The sequence below is a fragment of the Ranitomeya imitator genome, chromosome 1, assembly GCF_032444005.1.
Source record: "Ranitomeya imitator isolate aRanImi1 chromosome 1, aRanImi1.pri, whole genome shotgun sequence".
Classification (NCBI taxonomy): Eukaryota; Metazoa; Chordata; class Amphibia; order Anura; family Dendrobatidae; genus Ranitomeya; species Ranitomeya imitator.
Genome location: NC_091282.1, coordinates 437421441 through 437442786, shown reverse-complemented (window position 1 = coordinate 437442786; position 21346 = coordinate 437421441). Strand labels below are relative to the sequence as shown.

Genomic DNA, 21346 nt, shown 5'->3' with positions numbered 1-21346 from the left:
CTTCCGCCTTCTTCAGACTGGGTGTCCTCATGGCCGCGGCAGGCGATAAGGGATCAGATGAGGCCGCCCAGTCTGAAGCAGGTGTAAGGACATGTGTGAGCGGCAAACATATTTAGTGCACCAGGGCACAAATCCCAGCACCGCAGTGTGATTTTTTAAAAACACACTGTGGGTCTGGGATTCATGTCCATCGCTAACCGCAACGGCCGACATGAAATGAGGTCAGAAGACAGGAAGCGCTCACAGCGCATGGCCAAGGGATCACAATAGCGCAGACTCCTGTACAGCAAATAACAACGCTCAGGAATCTGCGCCCAGTACCTAGGTGCAAATTTTGACACCTGTGCTGCGTCTCGTTAAAAAGACAAGTCACGCCTCCACAACTGTTTGACAGTATAATGGGCTAAATAGTGTACGTGTTTAATTCAGCGTGTGCAAGGAGCAAAATTAAATAGAGCAACCTTTGACTTGTGCATCATTAATGCTGTTCAAGGTGTGGCTCTTGTACCTTGCAACACCTGAGGGGGGGGTTAAAGGTAACCTTTGAAATTGGTTCAACTAGGCTTCGGCCTACACTCTGCTCCTCTACTCCTCCTGCTGACCCTGGGCTCAAACACCGCTAGTTTTTGCCCGGAAATGCTAGCTGCACAGAGAAAAACACCAGCCAATGTGTTAGTGGGGTTCAGCACCGCCAGCTGTTCCCCTGCTGTGTAGTCGGCAACGTGTCCAGCACAAGCCACGCTGGCACAACAGAACAAAAGCTGCCACCAGTGCAGGCTTCGGCCTACACTTTGCTCCTCTCCTCCTCCTGCTGACCCTGGGCTCAAACAACGCCAGTTTCTGCCCGGACATGCTAGCTGCACAGAGAAAAACACCAGCCAATGTGTTAGTGGGGTTCAGCACCGCCAGCTGTTCCCCCGCTGTGTAGCCGGCATCGTGTCCAGCACAAGCCACGCTGGCACAACCGACCAAAAGCTGCCACCAGTGCAGGCTTCGGCCTACACTTTGCTCCTCTCCTCCTCCTCCTGCTGACCCTGGGCTCTAACACCGCTAGTTTTTGCCCGGACATGCAATCTGCACAGAGAAAAACACCAGTCAATGTGTCAGTGGGGTTCAGCAACGCCAGCTGTTCCCCTGCTGTGTAGCTTGCAACGTGACCTGCAAACGCCACGCAGGCACATGAACTGAAATTGAAGGGAGCCTGCCCCCCACCCCCCCAGGTGTTTCTATGTATAACAGCCACCTTGTACAGCAGTACTGCTGCATTTGTACAAGGTGGCTGACTTTTTCTCCTTGCACACGTGGAACTCAACAAGTACAAAATGTGTCTCATTACAGACCATTACAATGTCCCTGAGGTGTGACTTTCCTTTTTAATGACACGCAGCACCCCCATTGTTAGCGCTGCCCGTCTCCTGACATCATTGGTTGGCTGGCTGTGCCTGTGCGTCCCCCCTGCCCGACACAACGCCCCCCGTTGTCTCATATATTTTGACTGCGAGGGTGTGATTGATGGGCACGAGCAGTGCATATGTTCCCCTGTTTTCACTCCCCTCCTTCCGCCTTCTTCTGACTGTGCGGCCTCATGGCCGCGGCATGCGATAAGGGATCAGCTGAGGCCGCCCAGTCTGAAGCAGGTGTAAGGACATGTGTGAGCGGCGAACATATTTACTGCACAAGGCCACGAATCCCAGCACCGCAGTGTGACTTTAGGAAAAGCCACTGTGGGTCTGGGATTTATGGCCATCGTTAACCGCACCGGCCAACATGAAATGAGGTCATGAGACGGCCTGCACTAACAGGGTATTGCCAAGGGATAACACAAGAGCGCAGACTCCTGTACAGCAAATAACAACGCTCAGGAATCTGCGCCCAGTACCTAGGTGCAAATTTTGACACCTGTGCTGCGTCTCCTTAAAAAGACAAGTCACGCCTCCACAACTGTTTGACAGTATAATGGGCTAAATAGTGTACGTGTTTAATTCAGCGTGTGCAAGGAGCAAAATTAAATAGAGCAACCTTTGACTTGTGCATCATTAATGCTGTTCAAGGTGTGGCTCTTGTACCTTGCAACACCTGAGGGGGGGTTAAAGGTAACCTTTGAAATTGGTTCAACTAGGCTTCGGCCTACACTCTGCTCCTCTACTCCTCCTGCTGACCCTGGGCTCAAACACCGCTAGTTTTTGCCCGGAAATGCTAGCTGCACAGAGAAAAACACCAGCCAATGTGTTAGTGGGGTTCAGCACCGCCAGCTGTTCCCCTGCTGTGTAGTCGGCAACGTGTCCAGCACAAGCCACGCTGGCACAACAGAACAAAAGCTGCCACCAGTGCAGGCTTCGGCCTACACTTTGCTCCTCTCCTCCTCCTGCTGACCCTGGGCTCAAACAACGCCAGTTTCTGCCCGGACATGCTAGCTGCACAGAGAAAAACACCAGCCAATGTGTTAGTGGGGTTCAGCACCGCCAGCTGTTCCCCCGCTGTGTAGCCGGCATCGTGTCCAGCACAAGCCACGCTGGCACAACCGACCAAAAGCTGCCACCAGTGCAGGCTTCGGCCTACACTTTGCTCCTCTCCTCCTCCTCCTGCTGACCCTGGGCTCTAACACCGCTAGTTTTTGCCCGGACATGCAATCTGCACAGAGAAAAACACCAGTCAATGTGTCAGTGGGGTTCAGCAACGCCAGCTGTTCCCCTGCTGTGTAGCTTGCAACGTGACCTGCAAACGCCACGCAGGCACATGAACTGAAATTGAAGGGAGCCTGCCCCCCACCCCCCCAGGTGTTTCTATGTATAACAGCCACCTTGTACAGCAGTACTGCTGCATTTGTACAAGGTGGCTGACTTTTTCTCCTTGCACACGTGGAACTCAACAAGTACAAAATGTGTCTCATTACAGACCATTACAATGTCCCTGAGGTGTGACTTTCCTTTTTAATGACACGCAGCACCCCCATTGTTAGCGCTGCCCGTCTCCTGACATCATTGGTTGGCTGGCTGTGCCTGTGCGTCCCCCCTGCCCGACACAACGCCCCCCGTTGTCTCATATATTTTGACTGCGAGGGTGTGATTGATGGGCACGAGCAGTGCATATGTTCCCCTGTTTTCACTCCCCTCCTTCCGCCTTCTTCTGACTGTGCGGCCTCATGGCCGCGGCATGCGATAAGGGATCAGCTGAGGCCGCCCAGTCTGAAGCAGGTGTAAGGACATGTGTGAGCGGCGAACATATTTACTGCACAAGGCCACGAATCCCAGCACCGCAGTGTGACTTTAGGAAAAGCCACTGTGGGTCTGGGATTTATGGCCATCGTTAACCGCACCGGCCAACATGAAATGAGGTCATGAGACGGCCTGCACTAACAGGGTATTGCCAAGGGATAACACAAGAGCGCAGACTCCTGTACAGCAAATAACAACGCTCAGGAATCTGCGCCCAGTACCTAGGTGCAAATTTTGACACCTGTGCTGCGTCTCCTTAAAAAGACAAGTCACGCCTCCACAACTGTTTGACAGTATAATGGGCTAAATAGTGTACGTGTTTAATTCAGCGTGTGCAAGGAGCAAAATTAAATAGAGCAACCTTTGACTTGTGCATCATTAATGCTGTTCAAGGTGTGGCTCTTGTACCTTGCAACACCTGAGGGGGGGGTTAAAGGTAACCTTTGAAATTGGTTCAACTAGGCTTCGGCCTACACTCTGCTCCTCTACTCCTCCTGCTGACCCTGGGCTCAAACACCGCTAGTTTTTGCCCGGAAATGCTAGCTGCACAGAGAAAAACACCAGCCAATGTGTTAGTGGGGTTCAGCACCGCCAGCTGTTCCCCTGCTGTGTAGTCGGCAACGTGTCCAGCACAAGCCACGCTGGCACAACAGAACAAAAGCTGCCACCAGTGCAGGCTTCGGCCTACACTTTGCTCCTCTCCTCCTCCTGCTGACCCTGGGCTCAAACAACGCCAGTTTCTGCCCGGACATGCTAGCTGCACAGAGAAAAACACCAGCCAATGTGTTAGTGGGGTTCAGCACCGCCAGCTGTTCCCCCGCTGTGTAGCCGGCATCGTGTCCAGCACAAGCCACGCTGGCACAACCGACCAAAAGCTGCCACCAGTGCAGGCTTCGGCCTACACTTTGCTCCTCTCCTCCTCCTCCTGCTGACCCTGGGCTCTAACACCGCTAGTTTTTGCCCGGACATGCAATCTGCACAGAGAAAAACACCAGTCAATGTGTCAGTGGGGTTCAGCAACGCCAGCTGTTCCCCTGCTGTGTAGCTTGCAACGTGACCTGCAAACGCCACGCAGGCACATGAACTGAAATTGAAGGGAGCCTGCCCCCCACCCCCCCAGGTGTTTCTATGTATAACAGCCACCTTGTACAGCAGTACTGCTGCATTTGTACAAGGTGGCTGACTTTTTCTCCTTGCACACGTGGAACTCAACAAGTACAAAATGTGTCTCATTACAGACCATTACAATGTCCCTGAGGTGTGACTTTCCTTTTTAATGACACGCAGCACCCCCATTGTTAGCGCTGCCCGTCTCCTGACATCATTGGTTGGCTGGCTGTGCCTGTGCGTCCCCCCTGCCCGACACAACGCCCCCCGTTGTCTCATATATTTTGACTGCGAGGGTGTGATTGATGGGCACGAGCAGTGCATATGTTCCCCTGTTTTCACTCCCCTCCTTCCGCCTTCTTCTGACTGTGCGGCCTCATGGCCGCGGCATGCGATAAGGGATCAGCTGAGGCCGCCCAGTCTGAAGCAGGTGTAAGGACATGTGTGAGCGGCGAACATATTTACTGCACAAGGCCACGAATCCCAGCACCGCAGTGTGACTTTAGGAAAAGCCACTGTGGGTCTGGGATTTATGGCCATCGTTAACCGCACCGGCCAACATGAAATGAGGTCATGAGACGGCCTGCACTAACAGGGTATTGCCAAGGGATAACACAAGAGCGCAGACTCCTGTACAGCAAATAACAACGCTCAGGAATCTGCGCCCAGTACCTAGGTGCAAATTTTGACACCTGTGCTGCGTCTCCTTAAAAAGACAAGTCACGCCTCCACAACTGTTTGACAGTATAATGGGCTAAATAGTGTACGTGTTTAATTCAGCGTGTGCAAGGAGCAAAATTAAATAGAGCAACCTTTGACTTGTGCATCATTAATGCTGTTCAAGGTGTGGCTCTTGTACCTTGCAACACCTGAGGGGGGGTTAAAGGTAACCTTTGAAATTGGTTCAACTAGGCTTCGGCCTACACTCTGCTCCTCTACTCCTCCTGCTGACCCTGGGCTCAAACACCGCTAGTTTTTGCCCGGAAATGCTAGCTGCACAGAGAAAAACACCAGCCAATGTGTTAGTGGGGTTCAGCACCGCCAGCTGTTCCCCTGCTGTGTAGTCGGCAACGTGTCCAGCACAAGCCACGCTGGCACAACAGAACAAAAGCTGCCACCAGTGCAGGCTTCGGCCTACACTTTGCTCCTCTCCTCCTCCTGCTGACCCTGGGCTCAAACAACGCCAGTTTCTGCCCGGACATGCTAGCTGCACAGAGAAAAACACCAGCCAATGTGTTAGTGGGGTTCAGCACCGCCAGCTGTTCCCCCGCTGTGTAGCCGGCATCGTGTCCAGCACAAGCCACGCTGGCACAACCGACCAAAAGCTGCCACCAGTGCAGGCTTCGGCCTACACTTTGCTCCTCTCCTCCTCCTCCTGCTGACCCTGGGCTCTAACACCGCTAGTTTTTGCCCGGACATGCAATCTGCACAGAGAAAAACACCAGTCAATGTGTCAGTGGGGTTCAGCAACGCCAGCTGTTCCCCTGCTGTGTAGCTTGCAACGTGACCTGCAAACGCCACGCAGGCACATGAACTGAAATTGAAGGGAGCCTGCCCCCCACCCCCCCAGGTGTTTCTATGTATAACAGCCACCTTGTACAGCAGTACTGCTGCATTTGTACAAGGTGGCTGACTTTTTCTCCTTGCACACGTGGAACTCAACAAGTACAAAATGTGTCTCATTACAGACCATTACAATGTCCCTGAGGTGTGACTTTCCTTTTTAATGACACGCAGCACCCCCATTGTTAGCGCTGCCCGTCTCCTGACATCATTGGTTGGCTGGCTGTGCCTGTGCGTCCCCCCTGCCCGACACAACGCCCCCCGTTGTCTCATATATTTTGACTGCGAGGGTGTGATTGATGGGCACGAGCAGTGCATATGTTCCCCTGTTTTCACTCCCCTCCTTCCGCCTTCTTCTGACTGTGCGGCCTCATGGCCGCGGCATGCGATAAGGGATCAGCTGAGGCCGCCCAGTCTGAAGCAGGTGTAAGGACATGTGTGAGCGGCGAACATATTTACTGCACAAGGCCACGAATCCCAGCACCGCAGTGTGACTTTAGGAAAAGCCACTGTGGGTCTGGGATTTATGGCCATCGTTAACCGCACCGGCCAACATGAAATGAGGTCATGAGACGGCCTGCACTAACAGGGTATTGCCAAGGGATAACACAAGAGCGCAGACTCCTGTACAGCAAATAACAACGCTCAGGAATCTGCGCCCAGTACCTAGGTGCAAATTTTGACACCTGTGCTGCGTCTCCTTAAAAAGACAAGTCACGCCTCCACAACTGTTTGACAGTATAATGGGCTAAATAGTGTACGTGTTTAATTCAGCGTGTGCAAGGAGCAAAATTAAATAGAGCAACCTTTGACTTGTGCATCATTAATGCTGTTCAAGGTGTGGCTCTTGTACCTTGCAACACCTGAGGGGGGGGTTAAAGGTAACCTTTGAAATTGGTTCAACTAGGCTTCGGCCTACACTCTGCTCCTCTACTCCTCCTGCTGACCCTGGGCTCAAACACCGCTAGTTTTTGCCCGGAAATGCTAGCTGCACAGAGAAAAACACCAGCCAATGTGTTAGTGGGGTTCAGCACCGCCAGCTGTTCCCCTGCTGTGTAGTCGGCAACGTGTCCAGCACAAGCCACGCTGGCACAACAGAACAAAAGCTGCCACCAGTGCAGGCTTCGGCCTACACTTTGCTCCTCTCCTCCTCCTGCTGACCCTGGGCTCAAACAACGCCAGTTTCTGCCCGGACATGCTAGCTGCACAGAGAAAAACACCAGCCAATGTGTTAGTGGGGTTCAGCACCGCCAGCTGTTCCCCCGCTGTGTAGCCGGCATCGTGTCCAGCACAAGCCACGCTGGCACAACCGACCAAAAGCTGCCACCAGTGCAGGCTTCGGCCTACACTTTGCTCCTCTCCTCCTCCTCCTGCTGACCCTGGGCTCTAACACCGCTAGTTTTTGCCCGGACATGCAATCTGCACAGAGAAAAACACCAGTCAATGTGTCAGTGGGGTTCAGCAACGCCAGCTGTTCCCCTGCTGTGTAGCTTGCAACGTGACCTGCAAACGCCACGCAGGCACATGAACTGAAATTGAAGGGAGCCTGCCCCCCACCCCCCCAGGTGTTTCTATGTATAACAGCCACCTTGTACAGCAGTACTGCTGCATTTGTACAAGGTGGCTGACTTTTTCTCCTTGCACACGTGGAACTCAACAAGTACAAAATGTGTCTCATTACAGACCATTACAATGTCCCTGAGGTGTGACTTTCCTTTTTAATGACACGCAGCACCCCCATTGTTAGCGCTGCCCGTCTCCTGACATCATTGGTTGGCTGGCTGTGCCTGTGCGTCCCCCCTGCCCGACACAACGCCCCCCGTTGTCTCATATATTTTGACTGCGAGGGTGTGATTGATGGGCACGAGCAGTGCATATGTTCCCCTGTTTTCACTCCCCTCCTTCCGCCTTCTTCTGACTGTGCGGCCTCATGGCCGCGGCATGCGATAAGGGATCAGCTGAGGCCGCCCAGTCTGAAGCAGGTGTAAGGACATGTGTGAGCGGCGAACATATTTACTGCACAAGGCCACGAATCCCAGCACCGCAGTGTGACTTTAGGAAAAGCCACTGTGGGTCTGGGATTTATGGCCATCGTTAACCGCACCGGCCAACATGAAATGAGGTCATGAGACGGCCTGCACTAACAGGGTATTGCCAAGGGATAACACAAGAGCGCAGACTCCTGTACAGCAAATAACAACGCTCAGGAATCTGCGCCCAGTACCTAGGTGCAAATTTTGACACCTGTGCTGCGTCTCCTTAAAAAGACTAGTAGTCACGCCTCCACAACTGTTTGACAGTATAATGGGCTAAATAGTGTACGTGTTTAATTCAGCGTGTGCAAGGAGCAAAATTAAATAGAGCAACCTTTGACTTGTGCATCAATAATGCTGTTCAAGGTGTGGCTCTTGTACCTTGCAACACCTGAGGGGGGGTTAAAGGTAACCTTTGAAATTGGTTCAACTAGGCTTTGGCCAACACTCTGCTCCTCTCCTCCTCCTGCTGACCCTGGGCTCAAACACCGCTAGTTTTTGCCCGGAAATGCTAGCTGCACAGAGAAAAACACCAGCCAATGTGTTAGTGGGGTTCAGCACCGCCAGCTGTTCCCCTGCTGTGTAGTCGGCAACGTGTCCAGCACAAGCCACGCTGGCACAACAGAACAAAAGCTGCCACCAGTGCAGGCTTCGGCCTACACTTTGCTCCTCTCCTCCTCCTGCTGACCCTGGGCTCAAACAACGCCAGTTTATGCCCGGACATGCTAGCTGCACAGAGAAAAACACCAGCCAATGTGTTAGTGGGGTTCAGCACCGCCAGCTGTTCCCCTGCTGTGCAGCTTGCAACGTGACCTGCAAACGCCACGCAGGCACATGAACTGAAATTGAAGGGAGCCTGGCCACCACCCCCAGGTGTTTCTATGTATAACAGCCACCTTGTACAGCAGTACTGCTGCATTTGTACAAGGTGGCTGACGTTTTCTCCTTGCCCACGTGGAACTCAACACGTACAAAATGTGTCTCTTTGAGACCATTCCACTGTCCCTGAGGTGTGACTTTCCTTTCTAATGATACGCAGCACCCCCCTTGGTAGCGCTTCCCGTCTTCTGACATCATTGGTTGGCTACTTGCGCCTGTTCGTCCGCCCTGCCTGAATAAAATGCTCCTCGTTGTCTTAATTATTTTGACTGCGAGGGTGTGATTGATGGGCACGAGCAGTGCATATCTTCGCCTGTCTTAACTCATCTCCTTCCGCCTTCTTCAGACTGTGCAGCCTCATGGCCGCGGCATGCGAGAAGGGATCAGCAGAGGCCGCCCAGTCTGAAGCAGGTGTAAGGACGTGTGTGAGCGGCCAAAATATTTACTGCTCAAGGCCACGAATCCCAGCACCGCAGTGTGGCTTTATGAAAAGACACTGTGGGTCTGGGATTTATGGCCATCGTTAACCGCACCGGCCAACATGAAATGAGGTCATAAGATGGGCAGCGCTAACAGGGCATTGCCAAGGGATAACACAAGAGCGCAGACTCCTGTACAGCAAATAACAACGCTCAGGAAGCTGCGCCAAGCACCAAGGCGTTATTTTGGACACCTGTGCTGCGTCTCATCAAAAAACCAAGTCACGCATCCACTACAGTTTGACTGTAGAATGGGGTAAATTGTGTATGTCTTTCATTCAGCGTGTGCAAGTAGACAAATTAATAGAGCAACCTTTCACTTGTGCAGCATTAATACTGCACAAGGTGTGTCTCTTGTACTTTGTAACACCTGAGGGGGGGGTTAAAGGTTTCCTTTGAAATTGGTTCAACTAGGCTTCGGCCTACACTCTGCTCCTCTCCTCCTCCTCCTGCTTCAACACGGGCTCTAACATCGCAAGTTTTTGCCCGCAAGTGCTAGCTGCACAGATAAAAACACACGCCATTGTGTTAGTGGGGTTCAGCAACGCCAGCTGTTCCCCCAGTGTGTAGCCGGCAAAGTGTCCTGCAAACGCAACGCAGACACAAAGCTGCCTCCAGTGCAGGCTTCGGCCTACACTCATCTCCCCCTGCTTACCCTTTGCTCCAACACCGCTAGTTGGGGCTCTAGGAAGACAATCTTTAATAGGCAAGGCAACGCATCCGGGTTCCAGCACCGCCAGCTGGTTCTCGGCAGTGTTCTTGTCACAGGTACTCCCTCGTGCCAAGCCTGGTTTCAGCACCGTCAGCTGTTTCCGGGTTGTGTCAACTTCACTGAGACGCCTATGCTTGCCCCGTCGTGGGGCGGTCGAGTTAGCCAACTCCAGGGTGCCTCCAGTTTAGGAGCTTCCTATGTGGGCTGCGTGAACTGGTAGTCAAGGCTGGTTCTGTAGTGCCAGTAGGCCCAGCTCCCCCTGTAGGACTGTTGGGGTTCGGTAACTGCGGCTGCCTCGCGGCCTAGCTGTTCTCTCCTCTCCTGTGGGCCTTGGGGTCCACCACCTGGTTCCAGCACCGTCAGCTGGTTCCGGGCCGAGCCTTTGGCTTAGGTGCCTCCTCCTGGGTAGCCGAGTTCCGCCAACGTTAGGCGGTCCTTGGTAGTGCTTTTAAGCGCGGGCACCTACAGCTTAGTAACCGGGTTCCAGCACCGTCAGCTGGTCCTCGGTCGTGCCATTGGCTCTTGCACACTGGGGCAACGCATCTGGGTTCCAGCACCGCCAGCTGGTTCTCGGCAGTGTTTTTGTCACAGGTACTCCCTCGTGCCAAACCTGGTTTCAGCACCGTCAGCTGTTTCCGGGTTGTGTCAAGCTCACTGAGACGCCTATGCTTGCCCCGTCGTGGTGCAGTCGGGTTAGCCAACTCCAGGGTGCCTCCAGTTTAGGAGCTTCCTATGTGGGCTGCGTGAACTGGTAGTCAAGGCTGGTTCTGTAGTGCCAGTAGGCCCAGCTCCCCCTGTAGGACTGTTGGGGTTCGGTAACTGCGGCTGCCTCGCGGCCTAGCTGTTCTCTCCTCTCCTGTGGGCCTTGGGGTCCACCACCTGGTTCCAGCACCGTCAGCTGGTTCCGGGCCGAGCCTTTGGCTTAGGTGCCTCCTCCTGGGTATCCGAGTTCCGCCAACGCCAGGCGGTCCTTGGTAGTGCTTTTAAGCGCGGGCACCTACAGCTTAGTAACCGGGTTCCAGCACCGTCAGCTGGTCCTCGGTCGTGCCATTGGCTCTTGCACACTGGGGCAACGCATCCGGGTTCCAGCACCGCCAGCTGGTTCTCGGCAGTGTTCTTGTCACAGGTACTCCCTCGTGCCAAGCCTGGTTTCAGCACCGTCAGCTGTTTCCGGGTTGTGTCAACTTCACTGAGACGCCTATGCTTGCCCCGTCGTGGGGCGGTCGAGTTAGCCAACTCCAGGGTGCCTCCAGTTTAGGAGCTTCCTATGTGGGCTGCGTGAACTGGTAGTCAAGGCTGGTTCTGTAGTGCCAGTAGGCCCAGCTCCCCCTGTAGGACTGTTGGGGTTCGGTAACTGCGGCTGCCTCGCGGCCTAGCTGTTCTCTCCTCTCCTGTGGGCCTTGGGGTCCACCACCTGGTTCCAGCACCGTCAGCTGGTTCCGGGCCGAGCCTTTGGCTTAGGTGCCTCCTCCTGGGTAGCCGAGTTCCGCCAACGCCAGGCGGTCCTTGGTAGTGCTTTTAAGCGCGGGCACCTACAGCTTAGTAACCGGGTTCCAGCACCGTCAGCTGGTCCTCGGTCGTGCCATTGGCTCTTGCACACTGGGGCAACGCATCCGGGTTCCAGCACCGCCAGCTGGTTCTCGGCAGTGTTCTTGTCACAGGTACTCCCTCGTGCCAAGCCTGGTTTCAGCACCGTCAGCTGTTTCCGGGTTGTGTCAACTTCACTGAGACGCCTATGCTTGCCCCGTCGTGGGGCGGTCGAGTTAGCCAACTCCAGGGTGCCTCCAGTTTAGGAGCTTCCTATGTGGGCTGCGTGAACTGGTAGTCAAGGCTGGTTCTGTAGTGCCAGTAGGCCCAGCTCCCCCTGTAGGACTGTTGGGGTTCGGTAACTGCGGCTGCCTCGCGGCCTAGCTGTTCTCTCCTCTCCTGTGGGCCTTGGGGTCCACCACCTGGTTCCAGCACCGTCAGCTGGTTCCGGGCCGAGCCTTTGGCTTAGGTGCCTCCTCCTGGGTATCCGAGTTCCGCCAACGCCAGGCGGTCCTTGGTAGTGCTTTTAAGCGCGGGCACCTACAGCTTAGTAACCGGGTTCCAGCACCGTCAGCTGGTCCTCGGTCGTGCCATTGGCTCTTGCACACTGGGGCAACGCATCCGGGTTCCAGCACCGCCAGCTGGTTCTCGGCAGTGTTCTTGTCACAGGTACTCCCTCGTGCCAAGCCTGGTTTCAGCACCGTCAGCTGTTTCCGGGTTGTGTCAACTTCACTGAGACGCCTATGCTTGCCCCGTCGTGGGGCGGTCGAGTTAGCCAACTCCAGGGTGCCTCCAGTTTAGGAGCTTCCTATGTGGGCTGCGTGAACTGGTAGTCAAGGCTGGTTCTGTAGTGCCAGTAGGCCCAGCTCCCCCTGTAGGACTGTTGGGGTTCGGTAACTGCGGCTGCCTCGCGGCCTAGCTGTTCTCTCCTCTCCTGTGGGCCTTGGGGTCCACCACCTGGTTCCAGCACCGTCAGCTGGTTCCGGGCCGAGCCTTTGGCTTAGGTGCCTCCTCCTGGGTAGCCGAGTTCCGCCAACGCCAGGCGGTCCTTGGTAGTGCTTTTAAGCGCGGGCACCTACAGCTTAGTAACCGGGTTCCAGCACCGTCAGCTGGTCCTCGGTCGTGCCATTGGCTCTTGCACACTGGGGCAACGCATCCGGGTTCCAGCACCGCCAGCTGGTTCTCGGCAGTGTTCTTGTCACAGGTACTCCCTCGTGCCAAGCCTGGTTTCAGCACCGTCAGCTGTTTCCGGGTTGTGTCAACTTCACTGAGACGCCTATGCTTGCCCCGTCGTGGGGCGGTCGAGTTAGCCAACTCCAGGGTGCCTCCAGTTTAGGAGCTTCCTATGTGGGCTGCGTGAACTGGTAGTCAAGGCTGGTTCTGTAGTGCCAGTAGGCCCAGCTCCCCCTGTAGGACTGTTGGGGTTCGGTAACTGCGGCTGCCTCGCGGCCTAGCTGTTCTCTCCTCTCCTGTGGGCCTTGGGGTCCACCACCTGGTTCCAGCACCGTCAGCTGGTTCCGGGCCGAGCCTTTGGCTTAGGTGCCTCCTCCTGGGTATCCGAGTTCCGCCAACGCCAGGCGGTCCTTGGTAGTGCTTTTAAGCGCGGGCACCTACAGCTTAGTAACCGGGTTCCAGCACCGTCAGCTGGTCCTCGGTCGTGCCATTGGCTCTTGCACACTGGGGCAACGCATCCGGGTTCCAGCACCGCCAGCTGGTTCTCGGCAGTGTTCTTGTCACAGGTACTCCCTCGTGCCAAGCCTGGTTTCAGCACCGTCAGCTGTTTCCGGGTTGTGTCAACTTCACTGAGACGCCTATGCTTGCCCCGTCGTGGGGCGGTCGAGTTAGCCAACTCCAGGGTGCCTCCAGTTTAGGAGCTTCCTATGTGGGCTGCGTGAACTGGTAGTCAAGGCTGGTTCTGTAGTGCCAGTAGGCCCAGCTCCCCCTGTAGGACTGTTGGGGTTCGGTAACTGCGGCTGCCTCGCGGCCTAGCTGTTCTCTCCTCTCCTGTGGGCCTTGGGGTCCACCACCTGGTTCCAGCACCGTCAGCTGGTTCCGGGCCGAGCCTTTGGCTTAGGTGCCTCCTCCTGGGTATCCGAGTTCCGCCAACGCCAGGCGGTCCTTGGTAGTGCTTTTAAGCGCGGGCACCTACAGCTTAGTAACCGGGTTCCAGCACCGTCAGCTGGTCCTCGGTCGTGCCATTGGCTCTTGCACACTGGGGCAACGCATCCGGGTTCCAGCACCGCCAGCTGGTTCTCGGCAGTGTTCTTGTCACAGGTACTCCCTCGTGCCAAGCCTGGTTTCAGCACCGTCAGCTGTTTCCGGGTTGTGTCAACTTCACTGAGACGCCTATGCTTGCCCCGTCGTGGGGCGGTCGAGTTAGCCAACTCCAGGGTGCCTCCAGTTTAGGAGCTTCCTATGTGGGCTGCGTGAACTGGTAGTCAAGGCTGGTTCTGTAGTGCCAGTAGGCCCAGCTCCCCCTGTAGGACTGTTGGGGTTCGGTAACTGCGGCTGCCTCGCGGCCTAGCTGTTCTCTCCTCTCCTGTGGGCCTTGGGGTCCACCACCTGGTTCCAGCACCGTCAGCTGGTTCCGGGCCGAGCCTTTGGCTTAGGTGCCTCCTCCTGGGTAGCCGAGTTCCGCCAACGTTAGGCGGTCCTTGGTAGTGCTTTTAAGCGCGGGCACCTACAGCTTAGTAACCGGGTTCCAGCACCGTCAGCTGGTCCTCGGTCGTGCCATTGGCTCTTGCACACTGGGGCAACGCATCTGGGTTCCAGCACCGCCAGCTGGTTCTCGGCAGTGTTTTTGTCACAGGTACTCCCTCGTGCCAAACCTGGTTTCAGCACCGTCAGCTGTTTCCGGGTTGTGTCAAGCTCACTGAGACGCCTATGCTTGCCCCGTCGTGGTGCAGTCGGGTTAGCCAACTCCAGGGTGCCTCCAGTTTAGGAGCTTCCTATGTGGGCTGCGTGAACTGGTAGTCAAGGCTGGTTCTGTAGTGCCAGTAGGCCCAGCTCCCCCTGTAGGACTGTTGGGGTTCGGTAACTGCGGCTGCCTCGCGGCCTAGCTGTTCTCTCCTCTCCTGTGGGCCTTGGGGTCCACCACCTGGTTCCAGCACCGTCAGCTGGTTCCGGGCCGAGCCTTTGGCTTAGGTGCCTCCTCCTGGGTAGCCGAGTTCCGCCAACGCCAGGCGGTCCTTGGTAGTGCTTTTAAGCGCGGGCACCTACAGCTTAGTAACCGGGTTCCAGCACCATCAGCTGGTCCTCGGTCGTGCCATTGGCTCTTGCACACTGGGGCAACGCATCCGGGTTCCAGCACCGCCAGCTGGTTCTCGGCAGTGTTCTTGTCACAGGTACTCCCTCGTGCCAAGCCTGGTTTCAGCACCGTCAGCTGTTTCCGGGTTGTGTCAACTTCACTGAGACGCCTATGCTTGCCCCGTCGTGGGGCGGTCGAGTTAGCCAACTCCAGGGTGCCTCCAGTTTAGGAGCTTCCTATGTGGGCTGCGTGAACTGGTAGTCAAGGCTGGTTCTGTAGTGCCAGTAGGCCCAGCTCCCCCTGTAGGACTGTTGGGGTTCGGTAACTGCGGCTGCCTCGCGGCCTAGCTGTTCTCTCCTCTCCTGTGGGCCTTGGGGTCCACCACCTGGTTCCAGCACCGTCAGCTGGTTCTCGGCAGTGTCTTTTGCTCTTGTACCTTCTGCTCCCCATCCTGGTTCCAGTACCGTCAGCTGGTTCCGGGCAGAGCCTTTGGCTTAGGTGCCTCCTTCTGGGTATCCAAGTTCCACCAATGTCAGGTGGTCCTTGGTAGTGCTTTCAGGCACGGGTACCTCCTGCTTAGTAACCGGGTTCCAGTAACGTCAGCTGGTCCTTGGTAGTTCCATTGGCTCTTGGACATTCGGCTACCCATCCGGGTTCCAGTACCGTCAGCTGGTTCTCGGCAGTGTCTTTTGCTCTTGTACCTTCTGCTCCCCATCCTGGTTCCAGTAACGTCATCTGGTTCCGGGCAGAGCCTTTGGCTTAGGTGCCTCCTTCTGGGTATCCGAGTTCCGCCAACGTCAGGCGGTCCTTGGTAGTGCTTTTTAGCACGGGTACCTCCTGCTTAGTAACCGGGTTCCAGTAACGTCAGCTGGTCCTCGGTAGTTCCATAGGCTCTTGAACCTTCGGGTAGCCATCCGAGTTCCAGTTCCATCAGCTGGTTCTTGGCATTTTCTCAGCCTTCTTGTACCTTCTGCTACATTTCCAAGTTGAAGACCCTAACGTCGACAACCCGGAAGACCACCCCGATGACGACGACCCGGAAGACCACCCCGATGACGACGACGACGACGACGGCGGAGACGACGACGGCTGAGACGACGACGGCGGAGATGACGACACTGGAGACGAAGACCCTGGAGACGACAACATGGAAGACCGAGAAGCAGAAGAACAAGAGGCTGCAGAACAAAGAGCAGAAGAACATTAAGCATAAGACTTAATATCAGAGCAAAAGATATTATCTAAATTATATGCAGAAGAAGACTAAGCAGTGTATGGGGGTGAGTCCGTTCCTCCTCGTGGTGCCCCTGGATAAAGCCTGATGCTGCAGGCCAAACTGAACGCGGACAAATGTAACTTTTGTGACTGGCAGAACGGAAGGTGTAATCTTCCAACTTTTATAGACAACAACTACGGGAATGCCTGTCACAAATGAGAATATGATGAAGAAGTAGAATAGGAAGAATAATAACAGTGGAATAAAAAGAATATGTAGAATAGGAAGAATAATAATAGTTGAAGAAAATGAATATGAAGAATGTAATAAAAAAAAAAATAGGTAGAAGATGAAGAAGAAGATGAATAAGGTGAAGAAGTTGATGTCAAGGATGCTGATGATGATGAAGATGAAAGTGTGGGAAAAGAAAAAAAAAAAAAAAGAAAAAAAAGAAGGGGAAGGGCGTGGAATAGTGAAACATCAATATCTGACAAAATAAAAAAAATTTACATACTCAATATCTTTTTCAATCCGAACTTCTTTAAAAAAAAAAAAAAAACATGCTATTCTATTTGATTGGACTAATCCTCATTGCCTTTAATGTCTCCGCCACCTCCCCCATACATCCTACATTATTCTTAGTTGTTTTCCTTCAGGTAGAATGAACCTACAAGGAAAGAAAGGGTTTATTTTAATTCCGATATTTTGGTCCCATTGACTTGCATTGGGATCGGGTATCGGTATCGGCGATATCCGATATTTTTTGAATATCGGCCGATCCAAACCGATACCGATACTTTCCGATATCGGAAGGTATCGCTCAACACTATTTGTCACACTTAAATGTTTCAGATCACCAAACAAATTTAAATATTAGTCAAAGATAACACAACCAAACACAAAATGCAGTTTTTATTATTAAGGGAAGAAGAAATCCAAACCTAAAGGTCATTGTTTGAAAAAGTTATTCTCCCCGCCCGCCCCTTTAAAACATAACTGTAGTTTTTGAGAAGCTGAGTTCCAATTCTCTAGCCACACACAGGCCTGATTATTGCCACTCCTGTTCTCAATCAAGAAATCTGGGGCTGTTTTGCTGCTCCAAGAGCTGGAAGACTTTCTGTGGTAAATGGAATTATGAGTTCTGCTATCCACCAAAAAATCCTCAAGGAGAATGTCTGGCAAGCCATCTGTTCATGACCTCAAGACAATGATCCAAAACACACCAGCAAGTCCACCTCTGGATGGGTTAGTAAAAACAAAATTAAGACTTTGGAGTGGCCTAGTCAAATCCTGACCTTAATCCAATTGAGATGCTGTGGCTTGACCTTAAAAAGGCAGTTCATGCTCGGAAACCCACCAATGTGGCTGAATTAGAGCAATTCTGCAAATTCTGCAAAATTCCTCCAGAGCGTTGTAAATGACTCATTGCCAGTTATCGCAAATGCTTGATTGCAGTTTTTGCTGCTAAGGGTGGCCCAACCAGTTATTAGGTTTAGGGGCAATCACTTTTTCACACAGGGCCCTGTAGGTTTGGATTTCTTTTTCCCTTAATAATAAAGACCTTTATTTTAAAACTGCTTTTTGTGTTTACTTGGGTTATGTGTCTAATATTGACATTTGTTTGGTGATCTGAAACATTTAAGTGTGACAAACATGCAAAAGAAATGGAAATCAGGAAGGGGCAAACACTTTTTTACACAACCGAAGTACATTAAAATGACTTTTCACATGTCATCCTGTCCTAAATTGTTGATGGCACAGGGGCTTGTGAACATGTGCAGTAGAAAGATTCACACCCCCTTTATTTTTTATGAAAATGTACTCTTAGCCCTGCTGTAATACTTTATATACTGAGCTGTGCTGAGGTGAGAAGAGGCTATTCACACTCCTGTTTTTCCTGTCATTCTGATCTAATACTGGAGATAACAGGTTTGTTGGGGTAAGAAGAGTCTACTCACACTGCTGTCCTCCCTGTTTATCTGATTTAATACTGGACATATCAGGGGTCCTCACACAGCTGGCCACCCTGGAATCTCCAGTACTAGGTCAGAAAGACAGGGTGGACAGCAGTGTGAGCAGAGTTTTCTTACCTCAGCTTCTCTATTATTTCTAGCATTAGATCAAATAGACATAGTGGACAGCAAAGTGAGCATCTTCTACTAGCCTCAGCACCCCTGGTAAATCAGAATGACAAGGCAGACAGCAGAATAAGCTGACTTTTCTAACCACGGCACCACTATTATCTCCGAAATTACATCAGATATACAGGGTGGACTGGATCAGAATAACCACTAGGAATACATCATCCTTCACACAAAAAGATAGAATTTTCTATTCTATTAAAATTCTAGAATAAGTTTCTGTATCAAGACTGCCATTTTAGTGTACTGTAACGATTACCTCACTAGATAAACTGAGTGTGATTTGGTATTTGAAGGTAGTTATGAATATATTAACAATGGCATCTTCTTTCTTTATTTTACTTTTATTTTTTTGCTGGAGAATTTGTTAAAGCATAACTAATGGGGTTGTCCAGGACTTAAAACATAATCGTTTTCAGAGGGAGTGAGAAAAACATTTTAATCAAAATTTTCCTGTTTACCCAAGTGGGTTAATTGGATTTTGTTGCACGCTAACCCTACACATTTGGCATCTATGGGACAGGTCAACAATATGACATTCGTGGGGGTCCGACACCCGGCACCCACTGATCAGCTTATATGTGCACTGGCAACAGCCAAATATATGTCATGTATGAAGTGGAACACAGCAGCCGCTGCCGAGCTCTGTATTTTATCTTACATTCATTTGCTGTATTCCACCCTGTATTTTGCTTATCTCTGGCCGCTGTTGGGTGTCTGACCCCACCGATTTCATATTGTTGACATATAATATGGATAAATCATAAGTTAACTTTTGGACGACCACTTTAAGTTGTTGAAAGGGGTCCAGCAGAATCCTGGTAGCCCATTAACAGGCAAACGCTGTGACAGCGGTTTCAGTAAGTTCATTTTGTCATGTATTTCATCAATAAAAAATACTGTTTTTTTTGTTTTTTTGTTTTTAGGTAGACACCTGGATAAAGACATTCTCAAACAGCTTTTTGAATCTACTCTGAGAAGTTGACACTTCCATTCCTAATAAAAATGATTGTTGATTGGGTTTTTCTCCTAAAACATGGTTTTGCATTTCTAATTACTGGTTGTTAAAAACAGTGCTCGATTTTATCTCTAAATATGTAATTTATTGTTAATAATAAATGACATCTGTAATAAAGCATAAGTTATGATTTCTGAGATTCTTCCCAGGTCCTAATGAATTTACTGATGCCTCCTACACCTGTACAGTGCCTTGAAAACTATTCATACCCCTTTTTTACATTTTTTTCACATTACACCCACAAACTTAAATGCATTTTATTGGGATTGTATATGCTCTACCAACACAAAATAACAAGTATTTGTGAAGTGTGAAGGAAATGATTCATGGTTTTCTAAATATTTAAAACAAAAAATCAGAAAATTGTGACTTGCATTTGTATTCATCCCTCCTGAGTCAATACTTTTTAGGTGCAACATTCGCTGCAATTACTTCTGCAAGTCTTTTGGGTTTTGTCGCTAACAGCTTTGCACATCTAGAGGCTGAAACTTTTGCCCATTCTTTCTTGCGAAATCTCTTGCTCAGTGAGATTGGATGGAGGGCATCTGTGAACAGCAAATTTCAAGTCTTGCCACAGATTCCCAATGGGATTTAGATCTGCACCAGTCTCTTAAGACTTTTGTAGCCTCCATCAGCTTTTCCTCCAGGATTGCCCAGTATTTAGCTCCATCCATCTTCCCATAAACTCTGACCAGCTTCCCTGTCCTTCCTGAAGAAAAGCATCCCGACAGCATTATGCTGCCACCACCATGTTTCACGGTGGGGATGACATTTTCAGGGTAATGTGCAGGGTTAGTTTTCTACCACACGCAGGATTTTCCATTTAGCTAAAAAAAAAGTTCTACTGTGGTCACATCTGGTCAGAGTACCGTCTTCCAAATGCTAGCTGAGTCCCCTACATGACTTTTTGCAATCTGCAAATGGGACTTCTCATGGATTGCTTTCAAAAATCTCTTTCTTCCTGACACTCTTACATGAAGGGCAGATTTTTGGAGCATACGACTAATAGTTGTCCTGTGGACAGATTCTCACACCTGAGCTGTGGATCTCTGCAGCTACTCTACAGTGACTACTGGCCTTTAGGCTGCATTTTTCATTAGTGCTCTCCTTGGTAGGTCATGGCAGGTTTGCAGTTGTGTGAAAAAAATGTGGAAACGTACATGGGGTATGTATACTTTTTCAAGGCTGTGTAAATGCTATACTCAGTGCCAATGAAATGCTGTGGTACCAGCAGGTTTATAGGGATTATCACTTCATACCATTAGTATTAAACTGCGGTACACAAGTGACAATAGCATTTGAAGTTTACTGCCACTTTGTAGTCACTAGTAACTTTTTTGCAGTGGAATTTTTGGGAAATTATATGGCTTTTTCTTCTTGCTTATTGAGAATTCTGTAAAGTACAATGTTGAGGCAGTTCCATAACAATATTCACCTTAACCCCTTTACTCTCAAAGGTGGTTTGCACGTTAATGACCGGGCCAAATTTTACAATTCTGACTGCTGACACTTTATGATGTAATAATTCTGCAACGCTTCAACGGATCCCAGTGATTCTGAGTTTGTTTTTTGTGACATATTGTACTTCACAATAGTTGTACAATTTCTTAGGTATGACATGCATTTATTTGTGAAAAAACAAACAAACTGAAATTTGGCAAAAATTTCGCAATTTTTCAACTTGGAATTTTCATGCCCTTAAATCACAGTTATGTCACACAAAATACTTAATAAGTAACATTTCCCACATGTCTACTTTACATCAGCACAATTTTGTAACCAAAATTTTTTTTTGTTAGATAGTTATACAGGTTAAAAGTTGACCAGCGATTTTTAATTTTTCCAGGAAAATTTACAAAACCATTTTTTTAGGGACCACATCACTTTAAGGTGTCTATATGAGAGAAGATACCCAAAAGTGACACCATTCTAAAAATGGCACCCCTCAAGGTGCTTAAAACCACATTCAAAAAGTTTATTAACCCTTTAGGTGCTTTAGAGATTTTTATATATATATATATATATATATATATATATATATATTAAATTTTAACTTTTTTCACAAAAAATTTACTTCATATCCATATTTTTTTTGTTTTGACAAGGGTAATAGGAAAAAAATGGACTCCAAAATTTGTTGTGTATTTTCTCCCGAGCATGCTGATACCCCCCATGTGAGAGTGAAAACCACTGTTTGGGCACACGGCAG

At 51.0% G+C, this 21346-nt stretch overlaps 1 protein-coding gene across 2 annotated transcripts in view; it reads left to right on the top strand.

The window, feature by feature from the left end:
• The window catches only part of LOC138675501 (zinc-regulated GTPase metalloprotein activator 1B-like), a 241759-nt gene extending 222499 nt beyond the window's left edge, over positions 1-19260 (top strand). For both annotated transcript variants that reach the window (XM_069763812.1, XM_069763805.1), the window contains one exon: positions 19046-19260. In XM_069763812.1, the coding sequence (XP_069619913.1) occupies positions 19046-19104 (59 nt within the window). In that variant the 3' untranslated portion in view covers positions 19105-19260. The remainder of the gene's footprint in view (positions 1-19045) is intronic.
• The last annotated feature ends 2086 nt before the right edge of the window (positions 19261-21346 follow it).